Source organism: Mytilus edulis, chromosome 6, assembly GCF_963676685.1.
Source record: "Mytilus edulis chromosome 6, xbMytEdul2.2, whole genome shotgun sequence".
In the NCBI taxonomy this organism is placed as follows: Eukaryota; Metazoa; Mollusca; class Bivalvia; order Mytilida; family Mytilidae; genus Mytilus; species Mytilus edulis.
The window spans coordinates 4751550-4769824 of NC_092349.1; the positions used below are offsets into that span (position 1 = coordinate 4751550).

Here is an 18275-nt window from a genome sequence, read left to right on the forward strand (position 1 = left end):
ATTCCAGAGTTTTGCCCCTTGAAGATTAAGCCATCTTTTGTAGAGAAGGCTGTCTATAACATAAATTGACGGGGACAAACTGCCATTTAACATCTTCTGGTTGTTTTATGTTTATGGATTGATGTTTTTTATATGTTTTAATCCAACACGTTTTGCTCACGACAATTCATATTTAGATATATTTTTTATTAGCAGTACAAAAAAGTCTTATTCACATCTGATTTATCTTTATTTAGTCTGCTGTATTTTATTTACTATCAATTACCAGCAACAACGATACGTCTCTTTATCTTATCATCTGGACAAGTGACATTTTTACCCGACGACATCAACGCCTCCATCACTGAAAATATAATAGTCATATTACTAGTATTAGTGCCAAATAATTTCAAGACTAATTAAGATCACAGTAGTTTACCGATATTCAAATCTCGTAAATCGATTAGTAATTATCTTTTTAAGATTCAAAACAATTACACTTACTTAGGAAATCACAAAAGCAGTACATCAAATATTTCAAACATGCATTGAAAAAAGTAAAATCCCCCAAAAAATGAACTCCGAGGAAAGTTCAAAACGAAAAGTCCCTAATCAAATGTCAAAATCAAATGATAAAACATATCATACGAATGAACAACCACTGGGATATTCCTGACTTGGTACAGGCATTTTCAAATGTAGAAAATGGTGGATTGAACCTGGTTTTATACCGCTATACCTCTCAAACTTCGAAAACAGTTTAATAGAATATAATAACGGGTGGGTAAACGGTCCAAGCTTTTGCAAAATATTCTTTCTGATTTCTATCACGTGATTGTATAGAATGGATAAATCAACTACATTGAAGTCAAATATGTTAATTACTTCAATAAACATTATGTAAGAAAATACCTATCGACTCAGCTGTTGTTTCCGGTTCTATTCTACCTATCCAATGTTTTTGTTGTTTTTGCTTTCATTTTGATGACAAATCAAATTGACCTATAAAGTAAGACCATTTGGGGTCTTATTGAACAATTTGACATAATTTTGCTTTAATCCAATGCAATGAAATCTGGGAAATCAAAAAGTATAACAATGAAGTTCAAACGCGCCAAAGGTATCCGCAAGATATCAGTCAGCTCAAAAATATCCTCTTCGAGCACCGATTAGTCATGGATAAGTTTTAAAATAAAAAGCAATGAAAATCAGTCAAGCCAAAATTATCAGAACTGAAGAACGATTTATCAAGCTAAAGTATCAGCATTTAAGATGAGTCAATTCAAAGAGTCAGAAATGAAAATTAGCCAAGTCAAAACTATAAGCATCGGAGATCAGTCAAGCCATAGTTTTAGCATCAAAGATCAGATAAGCCAAATTGTCAGGATCGAAGATCATGCAAGTCAAATGATATCAGCATTTAGGCAAAGTCAGCCAAAAGAGTAAGCGTTGTCGATCAGTCATTCCAACTTCATATAAATTATAGAGCGGTCAAGCAATATTGTCAACCTCGAAGATAAGTCAATCAACATTAATAGCCTTGAAGATCATTCACAAATAGAAATAAATCTTGATGATCGTTAAATGATGTTCGCTTGTCATGTTTTGGAATTTTTGTCAGATTTTCGGAATCCTCAGGTTTGATTCATTTGAATGCCTTAATCAAATTTGCCCATTGACCCCATTTTCTTTTTATAAATTTTATATGTATAATGATAAGCCATCTGTAAAAGTCTTATAAAATTTTAATTATTTTTAATAGTTTTTGAGAACTTGAACTTGTCAATGAAAAAGCTATGAAAAGGCAAGAGAGAACATTTTTCCCGCCAAAATTTCATTGGCAAATATCTCGAAAACAAGCACATTAACCTATATATTTGTTTTGTTCCTTTGATTCCTTTATCAATGTAAACTAGTATTTTGAAAAGCTACAGGGCTACAAAACGGAATGGGATTTAGATAAAATATTATAGTTATTTCTTATAATTTAATTCTAAATTCCATTCCGTATTGTAGCCCTGTCGTGTAATGTTGTCATTTTAATGTTATAATTAACACTGCAATTAAAGCGGGAGGTTTGGCATGCCACAAAACCAGGTTCAACCCACCATGTTTTCATAAAATGCCCTGTACCATATCAGGAAAATGGCCATTGTTACATTATAGTTCGTTTCTGTGTGTTTTACATTTCAGTGTTGTGTCTCTGTTGTGTCGTAGTTCTCTTATATTTGATACATTTCCCTCAGTTTTAGTTTGTAACCCGGATTTGTTTTTTCTCCATCGATTTATGAATTTCAAACAGCGGTATACTACTGTTGACTTTATTTTAACCGGAGTAAAGCATTAAAAAACGTTGATGACGTCATGGTCACATGCCTTAATGATGTCTATGAGCTGATAAACAAAACGACGTCAACCAATCAGACTGAGGATGTGTTACATCCAAAATTAAATCATTTAAGGAATGACTGTAATATTTTTTCTGTCCATTCGAAATTACATAAAAAATGTGGTGCGCACTGAATAACGCGCGTAGCGGTTTATTTAACAGTGTGCACCACATTTTTTATGTTATTTCGAACAGACAGAAAAAAAGATTACAGTCATTTCTTATAATTTAATTCTAAATTCCATTTTAAACCGGAGAAAACCATGAAAAAACGTTGATGACGTAACGGTCACACGACTAAATTATGTCTATGGGCTGATAACAAAATTACGTCAGGCAATCAGAAGACGCGTTACATCCAAAATTAAATTATTAAACAATAGTAATAACCTTGCCGAGCATTAATACAATAGTAATAACTGTGAAGAGCAGTAAATAATAAGTATCAACATAAGAGATCAGAATATTGATAACGACCGTGCATTAGATGAAAACAAATAGAATTTGTGAAAATAAGTCAATTTAATTTATCAGACTGAACCTTGATTCATTGAATTAGAAATTTTGTGATTGTTTCTCAAGAGAACGTACATATTGCAGGGCTTGCATTTCTTATCATGATTTCCTTGATTGGGGGTTGCTGCTCACAAAGAAAGCGATTAAAAAGGAAAATCACCCCCAAAAAAAAGAGCTCCGAGGAAAATTCAAAACGGATTTCCCCTAATCAAATGGCAAAATCAAAGCTTATTAAACACATCAAACGAACGGATAACAACTATCCTGTCTTGGTACATGCATTTTCTTATGTTGACGAGTTTCAAATGGTGAAATTATCGCTAGGTAAAGTTTACGGAAGCTATCATGAATTAGTTGATCGTTATGAAATATTTCAAAGTTGACAGAGAATATATTCCAATTATCTTAACAACAATTCCGTTTTCACGAATGTGACCTACTGAAGTACATTTATGTATACTTATTACTGGATGTGTAATAAGATGAGCAACACGTCGAGTGCCACATTTGAAGCAGGATCTGCTTACTCTTCTGGACCACCTGCGATCATCCCAGTTTTTAGAAGGGTTTGTGGTGATCAGTCTTTAGTTTTCTACGTTTTGTCTAGTGTACCATCGTTTGTCTGAAGGTCATTTTCATTTTTAACCATGCCGTTGAAAGTTTATTTTCCACTTATGAGTTCAAATATCCTTGTTATATTTTACTCTCTTTGTATAACGTTTATAATAAATCTTACCTTGCTTCACAAATGTAAAACTCTACGGCCACATCACAGTTTACATCGGCCCACTTATAGTGACTCAATAGACCCAAAGGACGGTAAAGGGTGACACAATCCTCAGCCGATACATAGTTGTCAGGCTGTCCTGGTCCCCAGTTACTGTATGCCAATGAAGTCCCGTCCTCCCATGCAAATGTACCCTCGGATATCTCATCTTGAGCTCCAATTAAATAGCCGGCTAAAAACGAGTTCAAAATTCATGAGAAGAAAAACAAACACTGTGACAAAAAAAAACAATATGGAGAAAAATATAGATAAGTTTATTTGGTGTAACAGTTGAAATCAAATAGAATCTTCTGATATAAACTCATCATTGATACCAGGATTGAAATTTTATATTTACGCCAGACGCGCGTTTCGTCTACAAAAGACTCATAAGTGACGCTCGAATCAAAAAATGTTAAAAAGGCCAGATAAAGTACGAAGTTAAAGAGCATTTAAGGACCAAAAGTATCTAAACGTTTTGCCAAATACAGCTAATGTAATCTATTCCTGAGGTAGAAAAGCCTTAGTATTTCAAAAATTCAAAGTTTAGTTAACAGTTCAACTTAGTTCATAATTATGAACATGAAGGTAGGTTAAAGTTGCATCAGGTGTTTATCATAGAGATTAGTTAGGGTTCCACTTATTGTAACCATGCTGTGCAATGAAAATAACATTGTTTTTAATGAAAATTTAATTGCAAAAAAAATATCAGTTCGAGGCTCTTATATACCAGTATTTTAGCCAGAAACGCTGTTACAAAACAACACGATTTGAAATCCAAATATGTATAAACACTTTAATACGACGGAGCTACATGACCAACAAATACCTTAAAAAAATATCTAAACTCATGCTAGATTAATTCTATCTTGAGTTATAAATTCATTGTCTTTATTATTTCTGTATTACCAAAAAAAAAAAGAATACCTAGAATCATGATAGGTCAATTTTATCTTGGGGAGTTGGAACTTCTTTATCTTTATTATTTCTGACCAAAAAAGACCTAAAACGACTACCTAGGTCAATTTTATCTTTTGAAGTTAAAACTTTATGATCTTTAATATTTCTGTTATTAAACATTTGCTTTGTGACTTCAAATAGAAGGTCCTCCATATATAATATGAAAATACACATATAAGTACGTACCTATGCTATAAGGCAAGTTCATGCTTTCAATGTGTTGGATGATAGCATCATCTTCTGCTTTAGAATTAATGCTGGCTAATTGGCCTCCTCTTGCCTTACAAATCTCCTAAAATTGTTTTATTTTATTAGATTCAGATTCAGATTCAATATTTTATTAAAGTCTCACCACTTGTATAACATTATACATTCCAATAAACATATAAAACATTGCGTATAACATGAAATATTGGATAACATTTATAAAACATATTGTATATTAAAACTAACAGTAAAATATCATTAGCTTAGATACTAAAACATATACAAGTGCCATTCTATTAAGAATTATTAGAGACTAACATTAAAGGATTAATTGTATACAAAATTTATACAATTTTAAAACTACACATATCTAAGATTTAAAATATATCATCAGCTATATACAAATAAAAAATGTGTTCTTCTACATAAAATATTATAGCAGGTTTTAGCAACTACCTGACATAGTTATTCGTTTCTGAATAAAAATATAAACTTTTCGTCAATAGACAAGTTAAAAAATTGATCGTTATGTTTTACTGCTTCACTATACAATATATTTCGAAGGTCTGCATATAAAGGACATAAAGTAAATACATGTTTTTCGTCTTCAATTTCATTTTTGCACATAAAACAACATCTTTCATATATTGGTTTGTTCTCATAACGACCTGTTTCTATTTTAAGTGGAGCAACACCACATCTAAATTTTGCATAAGCACTTCTAAATTTATTAGACATATTTTGTTTTAAATATAACTCTGTACAATATTGAGATTTATATAGCTTATAAGTACGAAGCTTGTTACCATTACTCTGTGACAATATTTTTGTTTGCCATTCTACAATATATTCATTAAATAAAACATTTTCAATTTCTCGAACAATATTCTTGTGCAGCACACAATCAATATTAGTATACAAATCAAAATTACAATCTTTAAGTTTTTTCATGGCTCTATAACACCAGTTTTTCTTATTGTTTACAGCATTTTTATGTGACCATTTGAACACTTTATAATTTATTCTGTCATTGGTCATGACACTACATCTTGCCCAGTGCCTGAAGACACATGTCCATTGCTACACACTAGGTGGTCTCCAGCCCATGTCCCCGTTAATTGCATCATTTGGCGTATACTTGCCCACACCCATAAAAAACCTGATAGCTCTGTTCTGGACAGCGTTGATACAAGAAAAAGAACGAGTACCCCAAATGGATGCACCGTAGCTTATTACTGATCAGACCACAGTATCAAATAATGTTGTAAAGGTACTGTGCTGGAAACCACCATGTGCTTTACATTTTACAATAAATAAACTTAGAGCTCGACTTGCAGACCTTGCTACACATGCTACAGCTTTAGCCATTTCATTATAATCGAGATATTCTGTCAGCAGTAGACCAAGATCTTGGTAACCAGATACTATTTGTACTGTATTATTAGATAACAAAAACGATTTAGATGTTTGTTGAACCGAAGGGTTCCTAAAATGAACAACTTTAGTTTTATCTAAGTTCACATTCATACAGTTGGTAACACACCAATTACTTAATACATCTAATAGAGTTTGTAAATTATTTTCATTTTCAGCAATAAATACAATGTCATCAGCATATAATAGTATACGAATATTTTCACCATCAATGTCTACACCAATATCTAGTGTTTTTATTACATCAATTAAACTATTAATAAAAATATTGAACATAACAGGCGATAATACACATCCTTGTTTTAAACCTGAATTAACGCTTAACCAATCTGTCATATTGCCATTAAGTTTGATACAACATTCTACATGTGAATATATAGCTTTCAATGTACATAAAAAATGTGTACTAATTCCTACATCATCCAATTTAGTAAATAATAATTTTCTACTAACAGTATCATACGCTTTTTTTTAAATCTATGAAAGCTGCGAATGTTGATAACTTTTTCAGTTTTCTAGTTTCAATAATTGAAGTTAATGTACTTAGATGGTCAATGGTACTTCTACCTTTACGGAAGCCATTTTGCTCGTCATGAATAATATCTATTTCTTCTAACCAATACACTAATCTATCATTCAATATTCTGCAATATAATTTATATGCACATAGTGCTAAGGTTATGCCCCTGTATGCTAAAGGATCTCGTGGATCTGAAGTTGAAGACTTAGGAATTGGGGTTATAATACTTTTACCCCATACAGAAGGAATTTTTCCATACTTGAAACATATATAAATAACTTATGCAAAATTAACATTAATGCATTATTTCTAAATAATTCTACTGACAACTGATCAATACCTGGTAACTTGCCATTTTTACTTTTAATAATAGCATTTACTACCTCTTCATACAATATTTCCCTATCTAAAAAATCATCTGGAATATTAATATTAACATTTGTGTCAATAGTCTGATTATTACAATTTAACAATTTATCAAAACAGTTTTTCCATTTATTTAAGACAGTGTTTGTATCTGAACTAGTTGTCCCATCGTCTAGTGTGACTTCCATCGGTATAGATTTCTGTCGTTCATTCTTAACTTCAACTTTACCAATCTTCTTCTAGAACTCTCGAGGATCCCATCTTTGGTCATCTAAAAGTTGTTCCTGACTGTGGTACCAAAACTGACGTTTAGCTTTCTGACTGCTTTTGTCGAACAATTTCCGTTTTTCCACAAATATATGGCGTAAATCCTTCTTGCATCCGCTATGACACTTGTGCCACGCACACTCGGCTTTATATACATCGTTCCAAAGTAGTGTTAAGTTGTCGTTCCACCACGATTTTTTCATACGTCTCCTTTTGTTACTTTTACCATCATATATATTAGTTTTACGTTTAATTAGCTTTAAATCCATTTCTGTATGTACAATTTTAACAAAATCTTCATATTTATTGTCTAAATTTAACTGGTTTATTTCTGATTCTTCTAATTCAGTGATAAATGTGTTAAGTTTGGAAATTGTTTCACTGTCGGACATCCAATCGTTCGGAATACTCCGTGTGTCGTATTTAACTGATTTTACATTACCGTTATCTGTTAATTGATTGGACACGGATTGTTGAACATCATAACCAGGTGTGACAAATGTCCAGCATAACAAAGAATGATCCGGTATATGTTTCGGGTCATAAGAGCCTACTATACAGCTGCATTTTCTTCAATTAATGTTCTTGCTCGAATGACTTCAAAGTTTTGAAAAAATGACAGTTTCTCATAAGGTACTACGCAATAGTCAACGACTGGTGATCCTCTGGTCGACACAAACGTAAAGTCATTGTTAATAAAATTTTGGCCATTTAAAATACAACAATTTATATTGTTCAGAAATTCACAAAACAAGTCGCCGTAACTATTAGGTGTAAAATCTACGACATTACGTTCTGGTAAAAAGTCAATTCCTTGTATATAATCTTCAATGTCGGAGACTCGACTATTCCAATCACCGCATAAATAAAACGGATTACTATTTGGAATTGTATATATTTTAGACATAAGCGTATCAAAGAAATCATGGATGTTGACCGAACGTGCGGAGTGTTCTGTCGGTAGATATACCACACACACAAAAAAGCAATTATCTTGGTTGTTAATTTCAGAAAATTGTACCCATAAAATTCCGTCTGTTAATTGGTCCACTTTCACTACACTAAACTGTGAATGAATATCGTTTTTCACTAATAGTCCTACACCACCAGATCCAGCTCGAGCACGTACATGGATAAGTTTTTGGTTATTTCCGTACCATTTATAACCATCAATATTTATAGTATTTTCCCCCACAAGATGGGTTTCCGCAAGACCAATTATATGCAGACCTCGATTCGTTAAGCACGAAGCTAGTAAACTATTTTTGTCACTATTCGGATTTTTACTCCAGCCGTTTATGTTCCAAAACCGACATTTGACCTATCCGTTACGTGGTTTGCCGGCATCTCCTCTGTCTCTACCACGCCTATTACTTCCGGAGTATCTTTGTCATCCATCAGAAGAATTTTCGTAGGCTTTGCCGTTTTTCGAGTATGAATCCTTATCGTTTCTATTCTGCTTACGGGCTTTCGTTTGATCATCTGTCCGTTGTGGAATGTTTACATCGTTGATTGACGTGTTATTAAACTGTTTTTTAACAATACGACCCAATTTACAACAAAATCATTATCTTCGCCCAGGGCTCTCAAAATTGTACGGTTGTTAATGTTATTGATTCTTTGCTCATAAGGGATATCGTTTTCAATGTACACTCTAGAATACTTACCAGAATTCATCAACACCTTTTTTGATTTTAAAACCAATTTCTTTTGTAACTCAAGGCTTTCAATTCCAATGACTACGATACCTGGTTTATTACTGCCTGAATAAGTTTTTTTTCTGACAACATCCTTAACAGAAACATTAGCAAGCTTCAAACCATCTTTTATTAAAGCTGCAACTTTTGATTTCAAGAAGGTTTTATCTGTATTTTCACGTTGTTCTACAGAAAGATTTTTAACAATAATATTTAGATTCTGTTTTTGATCTGTTTTATCACACTTTGATGTAACTATCTCAGCATATGCCTTTTCAAGGGTTTCAACTTTCTCTTTATATTCACTTACTTCACTCGTTATTTCCTATTTCAATTTGGCAACTTCGCCTTTCACTCTATCATTTATAGCTGTATTAAATTTGACTGTCAGACGTTTTTCTACATTTCCTTCTATTTCACTGATTCTTTTCTCTAGTCGACTAACAAGATTATTCATCCTTTCGGTCAAATTTGTTACCATGTTTGCAAGAGCGCTGAACGTGACAGTGTCAGATAAGGCTACTGGGGGTGCTCTGAATTTTCATTTTCTTATTTTCACTTGCTGTCTCATCGGACTCGGACAAACGTTGTTTTCTGGGTGTATGAGTAGGTGTATGGGCAGAATTTGGTGTATTATAAACTTCTGCTATTTTACTTGCAGTGCTTTTGTAATCACCGGGTTGACTGTTGTTATTATTATTATCAAAATGTATCTCTTTGATAGCGACATTTTAAGAAGGAACATTGCGTCGTAGACGGATTTTGTAAAATACTTGTTGCTTTGGCCATGCTGGTCAACAGTATTTTGGTCAAACAAAACAGGGTTATACGACAAAACTGTCGATCTAGAATCCAGTCAATTTGGTATCTTTCGTCCTTCTTTTAAGAAAGAATCAACATAGCGCCGTATACGGATTTTGGAAATTACTTGTTGTTTTAGCCATATTGGCCAACAGTTCTGTTTTTTGTCAAACAAAACAGGGTTATGTGACAAAACGGTCGATCTAGAATCCAGTCAATTGGGGCAGATCATTCGGAGCAATATGATAGGGTAATGATGTGACGAAAATGTCATAAAACTGGTAAACATTGCAAGAAAGAATGATAATACCAGTTATACTTTAATATTCTTACATAAACTGTTTAGGTAAATAAAACTATATATGTTTTCTAACTGTGACGATATGAAATTGAATATTGAACATATTATATTTTGTTAGGACTACATGGATTTATACACCTATACGGTATGTAATCATAACTGTGTTACATAAAAAATGTAAGGCATTCTATATAAATTTGAGTTGCATGAATAGAGAATTATGGGTTGCTAAAATTTAAAGAATATGGAATAATGTACACAAAATATAAGGGATAGAGAAAAATGACCTATATATAAAGAATAGAGAAATGAAAGACACCCCTCCACCCTCATTTACATTAGCCTCCATAATGTTTAGTGTTATAAATTCTGCGTCAGATATCTTACATGTCCTCTTCTCTCATTCTCAATATCTCTTCCAAAAAAGTAACATTTTCCTCCAAAACTCAAGTCACCAGAAGGACATGTACTTATTACAACTCCTACCAGTGCTAAAATAACAAAATAGATAAACACATACAGTTAGTTAACCCACTGAGCATAGTGTTTTATTGAAATGAACATTGCGTGCACGTGGTGCGCAGTATTCATATTTGATATTTTGATACAATTGCAATGTATGATTTCGTATCTGTCACCATGACCATATATAATAGATGAGACAATATCTGAAAAAGTCAAATTTTTGGCAATAAGAAAAAAAACAACAAAAAAAAAATTCTTTAAACCCGGTATTTTAATAGCACAAATCGAAGAACACACATTTGGGATCTAGGAACTGTTGTCTGTAATTCAAACAATTGTTTAATAAGGAAACAATGGCAATTTTAAAAATGGTACAAAAAAGAAATCCAGTTCTTTCCTGTTACCAAAGTGAATCAATTTTAAAAAGTTTCTAATGGGAATAAGAAATAAGTTTAAGACACTATTAATTTTGTGGTTTACTAGTATATCCTGCAATAGTTTATCAAATGCAAATTATTGATTTTAGCATTTGCAATACGAAAGGTTTAGAAATATACTTAAATATAGTCAAATACGTCGGTAACATGAAAGAATCTTGAGTAACAGGACAACGGTAACAGGACAGAGTTGGTAACAGAAAGGATTTTTCTGTTTTATTTTAAAGTTTAAGAAAAATACATCCTTTTAGATTGGTCACAATTGGAAGATAACAGCAAACAATGTCATTTATCCTTTGAAACTGTATTTGCAAGATGACAAATCTGCCTAGGTAATGAAAAATTCTAAAATAAATTCCTTTCTGTTACTATCTACAGTACTAGAATTGCACAATGTTCTCTGCTGTTATCAAAAGCAAAAAAACCTATTTTTCATTCAAAATACTGTATATTATTTTTAAATTTATTTGATATGGTGGTGATAACTTATATTAAATGAAATGGCTGGCATATAGTAGATTAACTTTTCGATTCTTCAGTGAAATTGTCTTGAACATCATTCCTGTTACTGATGATGGTTATGCTGTTACTTTTTATCAGGTAACATGACAGAACGTAACAGAAAGGAATTACGAGATAGTTTTTGTCCTTTTTATCACATTAAATGTAAGTGTATTTCCTGTGACATATAACTTTTTAAAAGATGATAAAAAAAACACACTTAAAGTTGTGGTGCACACTTAAAAATATTCTTAGAAAGTGTAAGAAAAGGCTGTAACAGGATAGAACACCAATAAGTATTTTTTCTATAAATTCCTACCTTGGATGGGCTTGAATCTAGCCGCCTTTCCAACTATTTCTTTGTACTAATGCATTCAGGAAATGATGCTATTCACAATACGTAATGGGAAAATAACTCTTGGTCTTGTAAACGTTTCCACAGGAAAAAAATCCAGTGGTAACAGGAAGGAAATCACCCCTGGGGACAATTTTTTTTTCTCTTAAAATTTGCAAAATTTTATTACATGCTATAGTTATAATATAAAAAGTAAAATTAGGGGCATGTTTATTATATAATATATCAAATATGTGAGAATCGGGCGCCTGTTTAATTAATTTGGATACATTTGAATGATTTAGTTCTAAAAAAAACACAGGGGACAACATGATTTTAGGGGGGTTGAACATTTAAATTACAATATTTTATTGGAAGAAATATAAGAATGAGTGTTTAATTAGAAGGAGTTGGTGCATTATATAATTTAGTTTATACTGAAACTTAAAAGTTTCAAAAAAGATGGTTGGATAAAAAAATAATTGCTGGTGAAGTGCGGGACATGGACATTCGACTTTTTCAGATATTGTCTCAGATATAAAAAGAAGTAGTTTGAGTGCCAATGAGACAACTCTCCATCCAATTCACAAAATATAAAAGGTCACTTTGACACTTCAAAACGGACCCTTGGGTCACAACGAACAGCATATACATATCTTAACAACCATAATTTATTTACCATACTTATAGAAAGTATTTCTTTATACAATTTTAGCTTTGACATTTGACTATATTAGTCTATATATATATTCTCTTATATGTTATCTCATCCGTAATTTTGAATTTTATGCATTTTTAATGCCTTTTTTATCTTTATGTATATTATTTTTTTAACTTCTCTGTAACCTTTGTACTTGCGTGGTTTTATGGGAGTTATAAACTATCTACATCATTTTCAAAAATTAAAAGTGTGAACTGTCGAAAATAGACAGACATGTTTGTCTCTAAGATTTTTTGTTGTTTTTTGTTGGTTTTTTTTCTCTGTTCAAATGATTTGTTTGCTCTCTAAATATTCATTTCAAACACGAGGAAGGAATAAGAAGCTTCATGGTATCAAATGCTTGGTTCCTCATTCAAACATCAGTGAATCGCAGTCGATCTCCATTTTAACATGCTAACGTAAAATCTACTTACACAAAATAACTGCAGACGTTATGTAAACACTTGCCATGATCGCCAATTAATCTCTGTGATCTTTAGATCTGTCGTGTCACATATATATATATGTTGTCCCAGTGACTTATCTTGATTAAATCTAAGTTAATTCCAAGGAGCGGAGTTCATGATGATATAGCAGACAACCTAAGTGTAAAATAAAGGTCGTTTGTTTTTAAATGGAATGAGGGTTTGGATGGGGTTAAATGATACGATCATGATACTAGTTACTAATACCAGTCATAGCAGGTCAAATACCAGTAATGTCTTTAAATGGAATGATACTAGTTACTAATACCAGTCATAGCAGGTCAATACCAGTAATGTCTTTAAATGGAATGATACTAGTTACTAATACCAGTCATAGCAGGTCAATACCAGTAATGTCTTTAAATGGAATGATACTAGTTACTAATACCAGTCATAGCAGGTCAATACCAGTAATGTCTTTAAATGGAATGATACTAGTTACTAATACCAGTCATAGCAGGTCAATACCAGTAATGTCTTTAAATGGAATGATACTAGTTACTAATACCAGTCATATAGCAGGTCAATACTAGTAATGTCTTTAAATGAAATGATACTAGTTACTAATACCAGTCATAGCAGTTCAAATACTAGTATAATGTCTTTAAATGGAATGATACTAGTTATAGCAGGTCAAATACTAGTAATGTCTTTAAATGGAATGCTACTAGTTACTAATACTAGTTATAGCAGGTCAAATACTAGTAATGTCTTTAAATGGAATGATACTACATTTGTAGTTACTAATACCAGTCATAGCAGGTCAAATACTAGTAATGTCTTTAAATGGAATGATACTAAACCAGTTACAGTATGTTGAATAATGTACAGAAGATCTTAAGTCACTAACACATGTTTCCATATCGATGACCATATTCTTAGACTATATTAATTCATCCAATTCCCTGGGCTGTAATTTGTTGTTTGTCTTGATTTTTATGTTCTGCTATGATTTTTTGAGATTTCAACATCTATAACACGTTATATACGACTATACATTTTCTGGTTTTTTTTTTTTTGTTTTTTTTTTTTTCATTTGCTAAAAACCCAGGCGCTTGTCTCGGAATTCCCCCCCCCCCCCTATATACCTTAATATATAGGGGGAAAATTCTGAGACAAGTGCCTGTGCTAAAAGCATAGGAAATCGTTTTTGATAATATACAGTTATTGACTTTTGATAAGGTCGATGCAGTTATTTATAAACCCAAGAGATGTGATATTCACCGACACCAACGAATTCATATTTCTGGGTTGAAAAATCATTATATCAACTGAAATCAGAAGTCAACAATTGCTTTATTATATGACTTTCTATTTTTTTGCTCAAGATACTGTTTTAATACTTATTATAACCATGTGCTTTTGCAGTTGCTAATTTTCATATAAAGTCGAAATTTTCAATAAAGTTTACAAAAAACAAATACACAAAAAAAAAACAAGTGGAAGAGAAAAATTACACAGAATATTATATCTTTGGGGTTTATAAATCGTAGCATCAACCTCATCAAAGTCAATAATTGTATAAAATTCATTAATCTAGGGAATAATGCGGTAGATTTAAACTAGACTGACGGAAATTTTTGCTTACTCAATCTCGACTTTTCAGTGGCATTTGTGGTCTAGGTTAATTTTTGATAGATTTCCTGTTGTTTGCTTAACCATGTAAACATACATTTGCATTTATAAACAGATGGCATACTGGTATTTTGTGATCTATTCTTTAATTTATGTGTTTCATCATTGTATTATTTTCTTAATAAAACTCAGCCCTGAGATCTCATATGAATTCTGGCGGATTGGGTAAGGTTCTTAAATATCAAGAATATAGAATAATGGGCACAAAATGTATAGAATAGAAAGAAAATGACTAGAAAAGATAGAATACAGAAATGAGAGACCCCTATCAAGACCTTAATTGAGGAAGATCGTTTGTTGATCTATATATATATAGCGATACATTCAAACATCGTTTGTATTCTAGACTAATCAAGTGGCATTAAAGATAATATGTTTAAAAAATAATTGATGCAAGCTATACTTTATTTTAGTTTTAACATGGGTAGGCATTATATTCGTGATTATTTTTGCCCGAGCGATAGCCAGTACTACTAGTGATCTAGGTCAAATATATGTCAATTTCGAGTTGCAACACATTTATACAGTCACAATAAATGCATTAAATTTTGTAGTAACACCATGAGCCTCATTTAGGAGTTCGGAAGTGTTTTAAGTTAATGAAATATATCAAATGCAAGCCAATTTGATAAATTCATTATTCTGCAGTAGTCAATATACGCATGTGCAAACTAATGTTATTGGATTTAGAGCATGGGTTTATTCACAAAGCGAAAGAAGCACGTCTTCATATGAGAATCTTATATTGACACACATTTTATCTTGTTTTACTGTTTGAATTCAATCTGCTGTCACAGTGATATATTTTTTTCTTTTTACCATCTAGATCAGCTAATTTAGAAATACACGAAGAAAAAAAGGAATAGACACTAGCTTATTCCACTAAGATGAAATAAAAAAGAAAGAATGTTACGGAATATGATTTCCTTCATAATATAAGTTCCAAAAGGAAAAAATATTCTGGAATATTATTTCCACAGGAATAAATATTACAGTATATGTTCCTAACAGAATAAATAGTACAGAATGTTTGTTCCAACAGGAACAGATATTATGACAATGTTTATAACAAAGTTTCCAGTGGAACTTCTGTTAGGCGGAACAAATATACATGTACTGATTTTTAGTTTTGTAACAGTGTCCCATGTCTCTTACAATTTCGCGGTCCTTGACCTCTTTGGGGCAACAGCACTCCATTCAACACCCAGTCGCTTTTCTGACCAGCCTAGCCATCTACAAGTCTGTTTCAACGTAAATATGTAATTAATCAATGCAGCCTACTATTTTTCATTTGTAAATATCTGATATCCAATGCCGTGTGTTTGTACGTGATAGTTCCAAATATAGGCATAGTGTTAGTCTTGTCATCTCTAGAGACCGAAGTATAATATCTACATGTACATATATTAGGTTATTTTGTGTAACGGATTTTTGAACTCTCTGATCGTCGCGGACATTTTAAGAACAAACTAAATTAAGGTTTGAAAGTTGTTTTCAATTTAGACTTCTTCGGGTGTTTTTTTTATTGGGCTTGTATTGTATTTGAATTTGGGTTAATATGATCATTCATTCTATTTGAATCTTTCAAAATTCAAGAGTCTATTTTAAATTTAGGTAAATTACATGGCCTTCCAAATACCGTTTCGATTCCTAACATCCCTGAAGATACATTTATTGTAGAAATCCGGATATGCATGTGTTCCAATTTTTGCACCTAATATTTGCGGTATACCATCTCTTATCGGTAAGTTTATTGTGTTTTGTATTAAATTAATTATTAAGATTCATTTTGTTACATCTGGTGATCCGTTTATTTGGCAATCGCCATAACAGTCACCTGTTGTTCGACCTGCTAGCTAGAAATAGTTAAGATATATTAAATACAAATGTGAACAAACCCTTAAAGATCTGCCATCATTCAAAATAACCACGTCCACTTGTATTTGTATTATTTGTATTTTTATCCATCTAATAAGTTAATTTTATAGTTCGTTCTTATGTTGTACTGTTACACCACCGTCCCATGTTTGAGGGGATCCCGCTAACTTGTTTAACCCCACCACATTCTCTATATATGTGCCTGTCCCAAGTCAGGAGCCTGTATTCAGTGGAATTGTCGTTTGTTTAAATGTGTTGCATATTTGTTATTCGTTTATTTTTTTGTACATAAATTAGGCCGTTAGTTTTCTCGTTTGAATTGTTTTACATTGTCCTTTCGGGGCCTTTTATAGATGACTATATCTATATATATGCGGTATAGGTTTTGCTCATTGTTGAAGGCCGTATGGTGACCTATAATTGTTAATTTCTGTGTCATTTTGGGTCTTTTGTGGGTGGAGAGTTGTCTCATTGCGGCAATGATACCACATCTTCTTTTTTATATTGCTATAGAAATATGCCAATTTCCTGGTTTAAATAAAGACATTTTAATCATAGACAGCAAATTAGATTAGCATACTTTCTATTTTGTTGGAGCCAGCAAAATAGTCACTGCCGGTTTGTTTTTTTTAATGTTTTTTTTGGGGGGAGGGAATTTGATACTATTAACTTACAAATTACCACCCGATATCTCAAACCAAACCTCTACAGGCAACTTTAAGGATGCACTCACTCATGGGGGGCTCCTTAAAACATACTCTCATCTAAACTGAATGTGCTTATTGTTTTTATCTTATAGTTATAAAAACTTATATAAAAAATGTAAAAATTGAAATTTAAAAAATTGTAAATTTCATAAATAAATAAAAGTTTTTAAAAAAATGAACTTAAAACGACCTCATACAGGCATGCGCCGGACAGTAATCCTAAAAAATTTGATGGTATTCCGTAACTAAAGAAGAAGAAGAGAAATTGATGAACTTTTTTTATTATTCCAATCAAGGGCCCTTGATGGGCAGCATAACATGTACACATAGAACAATACATCATGATTTGTAACAGAAAAACATTTTTATATAATAAAATGCATGAAACATTAAAAAAAAAAGAAGTTCAGACAGGTGTTATTATCTTCATTCTATAACAATCAAATACATTTAGTTCCAGGCAGGATCAGAACCATAAAATCATTACAATTATCATTGTTATTACATACTGTGACGAAAAAGTGTTTGGTTGGTTATATATAGTTTGCCGTGATGCAACTTGAACTCATATTCTTGTGTATGTGCTTTGTTGTTTGGTGTCTACGTTTCACACGTTCACGGACGACAAATGCCAAGTATACTCTTTAACAGGGTAACCCTAAAGTCTCTGGTAGCGTGATTAAGGGAATCCTGGTCACATAAATAAATAAATGGATCCTGGTGTAGTCGGAACGATGTCTTGCAAGTTAACATAAACACAAAGTCGATTACAAGTTCAATACTGTATTATTCAACATCCAAAGTACATGTAACAGTAATACAAGTTTACAACATCTTAACTGCAGGCTCAACAATACGGTGACATAATCCTAAATCTCCTACGTACACTCCTCTCGTACACAAAATCGTCTATCCTCTCGTATATCGTAT

The 18275-nt window shown here is 32.1% G+C and overlaps 1 protein-coding gene across 1 annotated transcript; it reads right to left on the reverse strand.

The window, feature by feature from the left end:
* Positions 1 to 218: 218 nt before the first annotated feature.
* LOC139525958 (low affinity immunoglobulin epsilon Fc receptor-like) lies at positions 219 to 13241 on the reverse strand. Its single transcript, XM_071321151.1, has 5 exons — positions 13075 to 13241; positions 10591 to 10694; positions 4797 to 4902; positions 3621 to 3843; positions 219 to 343 (listed from the first exon to the last, which is right to left on the reverse strand). The coding sequence occupies exons 1-5, from the start codon at positions 13109 to 13111 to the stop codon at positions 316 to 318; spliced, it is 498 nt and encodes a 165-aa protein (XP_071177252.1). The 5' UTR covers positions 13112 to 13241; the 3' UTR covers positions 219 to 315.
* Positions 13242 to 18275: the final 5034 nt, after the last annotated feature.

What these genes read in the sequence shown, in the direction of transcription:
- LOC139525958 (XM_071321151.1), bottom strand. Translation starts at nt 13,111, where the DNA reads ATGGCAAGTGTTTACATAACGTCTGCAGTTATTTTGT. An exon ending in AGAATGAGAGAAGAGGACAT is followed by an intron (nt 4,903 to 10,590) that starts GTAAGATATCTG and finishes AAACAATTTTAG; the next exon opens with GAGATTTGTAAGGCAAGAGG. An exon ending in GAACTTGCCTTATAGCATAG is followed by an intron (nt 3,844 to 4,796) that starts GTACGTACTTAT and finishes ACTCGTTTTTAG; the next exon opens with CCGGCTATTTAATTGGAGCT.